The following is a 3,243-nucleotide window of genomic DNA, read 5'->3' as shown; positions in this document are numbered from 1 at the left end:
GGACTGCAATGCAGGTTCAAAGGGATTTTTTTTCTTCACAAAAAGCAACCCAGAAAGGCAGTAGATTAAGTGCATGTGGATGTGCATGTTGAGATTTGTTTGTATGGAGTTACTCACAGCATGCAAAAATTAGTTCCTAGCTGAGTTACTAGAAAAGCCCACAGCGACTTGGCAATTATCATGCCAGCTTAAAAAAAAAAAGTGGAAAATGTTAAAAGCTGGCATTTGTAGTCAACTATATTTAGTTTGAACCGAGATGCCTTCTTATTTTTAAAGTTGCCTATCTTATCTTGTAATCATATCAAGTAAACAAGCACTTACTCTTTTCACTCTGTTAAAAACACTTCTGTTTACAGGCTACACTCGATTAAGTGTTGCAACTCTACTAAGTTGTTGTAACTCAGAGTTGGGTCAAATATGAACAAAGTTACAAAGAAAGTGTGAAATTAAAATTTAATTGAAATAAAATAACCCAATGTCCATATTATTGTCCAAAATTGACCCAACGTTGGCTTTTGGCAATGCAGCTTTATTATGGCTGTGAAACTGTGCAATGAATGCTGTAATAATATTAATGTTTTTTTCAAAGACTAATTATTGCATGCCTATGAATGAACATATTACATAATCTGTGGCATAGTTATGAAAAGTTATACAGGTTAAGACGGTTAATGACACTTAATTAGAGCATCATTGTGATGACACCATTATTCAGAATTCTGTGACGAGAATCAAGTGACTTTTTGTCACGACACCGCAGTACAGTAATGTCAACTGTTTGCAAAGAGAACATTGTGTATCATATGACCATTTAATAATACAATGATACTTTACGCATTATTTTATAAAGAATATTGTGTTCTGTTTATTTAACAAGTACACTTTTATAAGGCAAATGTGAACTTTATATATATTATAAAAATATATATTTGGAATTAATTAAATGTTACGTATTTTTTACAGAGCTGTTGTGTTAAACGTTTAATGTGCTGCAATTTACAGAATCAGAAATACAGTAAAATAGTCATTTTATTTACTGTACATTTTTTATGTAAAATTTAGTTTTAACATATTTTATGCTATAAATGACAACGCTGAACTTTCAGTCATTGAAATTTGATGCTTAAGAATATTACTGTATACCTGCAGTATATAATTGTGCTGCTTTTTTTTGTGAAAACTATTAAACATTTTATCAATTCTTTAATTCTTAGGGTGTTAGAACTCATTTTTCTACAAAATTAATTTACACTATATAATATATATGTCTGCTAGAAAAAAACTTGCTTTACAAATGGTACAGACCTCAAATTGTGTATATAGAGTAGGCCACCAGAATTTCTAAAAGATTAGGGTTCTTGCATTTATAAAACAGCCTACAATCCTAAAAGGCATGAAATCTAAACTAACTGGTTTTGTTAAAGTCACCACTATTATCTAAAATGCCTTAAGCATCATGTCAGGTAGAAGAAACTTCCATAGGTTGCAGTTGCACAACCCTTGCGCACTTGTGTCGTCAGCTTCCCTCATCCATAATTACTGGCATTTCCAAAGCAGAGGCTGCTGGTGAGACTGCAGTTGGCTGTATACGCAAGAAGGCGTTTCTCCGGGGAGGCAGCCGGATGATGTCACCTCCGCGAGTGGGACCTGCGCTGTCTGTATAAAGAGGCCGCCGGCTCCGTCAGCTCTCCACTTTTCTCTCAGCCATCAAAGCGGCTCAACTCAGCAAAGTTGGCTACTCCAGCGCCGCCAAACACAACAAAAGCCGCAAGATGTCGAGCGACATGTACTCAGAGTCTCGCCGGGTCTGCCCTTCGACCCACGGCAACAAGTTTGACACGGCGAACCGCAAGCGCGCGGTGGCGAACATCTTCGAGAACGTCAACCAGGACGCGCTCATGAGACTCTTCCAGAAAACCGGAGACATGAAAGCCGAGGAGAGAGTCAGGAGCATCTTCTCCTTCTCGCATGACCCCGAGGAGACGGCCAGAGCTCTGATGGCTCTCAAACAGAGGAAGAAGGACAAGTTCCTGCGCATCGCGGGGATGGTGCGAAACTTTCTGAAGCTGCGCTGAACGCCTGCACGCGATGACCCGCGTCTGCGCGGTCGCTTCATTTCAGACTGCCGGTGACCTGGCTGGCGATGACGCACACTTCCAACGTGGACGACAAGGGACCACTCGGAGATGAAGGAAAGCCTCGCTAATGACACGAGCCCTGTGACACAAGACATGAAGGAATGGACGCACACGTATGCGAAAATGTGGAGGCGCCCGCTCGGTGTGAAGGAACCCGCGGAGCGCGCGCGGAACCCCCGAGCATCATGATATGATCTCGTCTCGTCAACTCTATGCACTTAAAAATGGACTTTATCAAGTACTGTTGCACCTTATAGGTGTATTTGTTGGTGCACAAGAACTGTGACTGGAGACTGATGTTATGTTGCCTGAAAAATGCCTGTAAACATTATGCCTTGTCCCTATGCCAGTTTGATATTGTGATATGTATTTTAATACTCAATGGCCACATATTTATTTGTCACAATATTATAACACCAGCTAATGCATTTTTTTTCCACAATGTTATTTTTTATTATTTGTATAATAAATTATTGATAAAACATTCAAACTCTTGTCTCTGTCTTAAATTGACTGACTTTGTCATTTATTATAAAATGACTGGGTGTTGACTACTTTTTTGCAATCATGGCTCAGTGTAAAAAAAATAAAAAATTGCAACGCTCTTAAAAAAGGTGTCAGGAAACAAACAAAAAGAGGTTTTACACAGTTATGTCAGTGTAGTTTTTTTGTTGTTTGTTTTTTTGTTGTCAGGTAAGAACGTTTAACAGGACATCAGATAAAACACCAAAATATTGTTTCTAAAATTCAAACAAAACTTTCAATATAAATTGAGCACGTGGGCTCAATGTTTGTTCATTACACTTTTCAGTCCACCAGAAATGGCCTTGTTTACAGTTAAAATGTAAAGCTCACAGCATTTCACACTTGACACATTATTGCTGTTAAGCTATTAAATTACTACAAAGCATGAATTATCAGCAGTGACCATAAGAGTGTAATAGTACATTTGATAATATTATCATCAATAAAACCTAGCAGAATGTTGACCTCAACAACTTTCACTGTTGAAGTGAAATAAGGCTATCACACCTGTCTGGTTGACTTTCGTTGGGGCTTGTCTCTTTGCTTTGCAGCTTAGCAGACCGGTGTAAACCAGTTTCTA

The 3,243-nt window shown here is 38.4% G+C and overlaps 1 protein-coding gene across 1 annotated transcript; it reads left to right on the top strand.

Moving 5' to 3' along the window:
- The first annotated feature begins 1,619 nt into the window (after nucleotides 1–1,619).
- Nucleotides 1,620–2,628, top strand: tcima (transcriptional and immune response regulator a). Its single transcript, NM_001013472.2, has one exon. It carries the CDS (start codon nucleotides 1,773–1,775, stop codon nucleotides 2,073–2,075), a length of 303 nt encoding a protein of 100 aa, NP_001013490.1. The 5' UTR covers nucleotides 1,620–1,772; the 3' UTR covers nucleotides 2,076–2,628.
- The last annotated feature ends 615 nt before the right edge of the window (nucleotides 2,629–3,243 follow it).

This window comes from Danio rerio, chromosome 5 (assembly GCF_049306965.1).
Source record: "Danio rerio strain Tuebingen ecotype United States chromosome 5, GRCz12tu, whole genome shotgun sequence".
Classification (NCBI taxonomy): Eukaryota; Metazoa; Chordata; class Actinopteri; order Cypriniformes; family Danionidae; genus Danio; species Danio rerio.
This window is presented reverse-complemented; position numbering and strand designations above follow the sequence as displayed.

Excerpts from the sequence above, each read along its gene's own strand:
- tcima (NM_001013472.2), top strand. The coding sequence starts at position 1,773 with ATGTCGAGCGACATGTACTCAGAGTCTCGCCGGGTCTGCCCTTCGACC.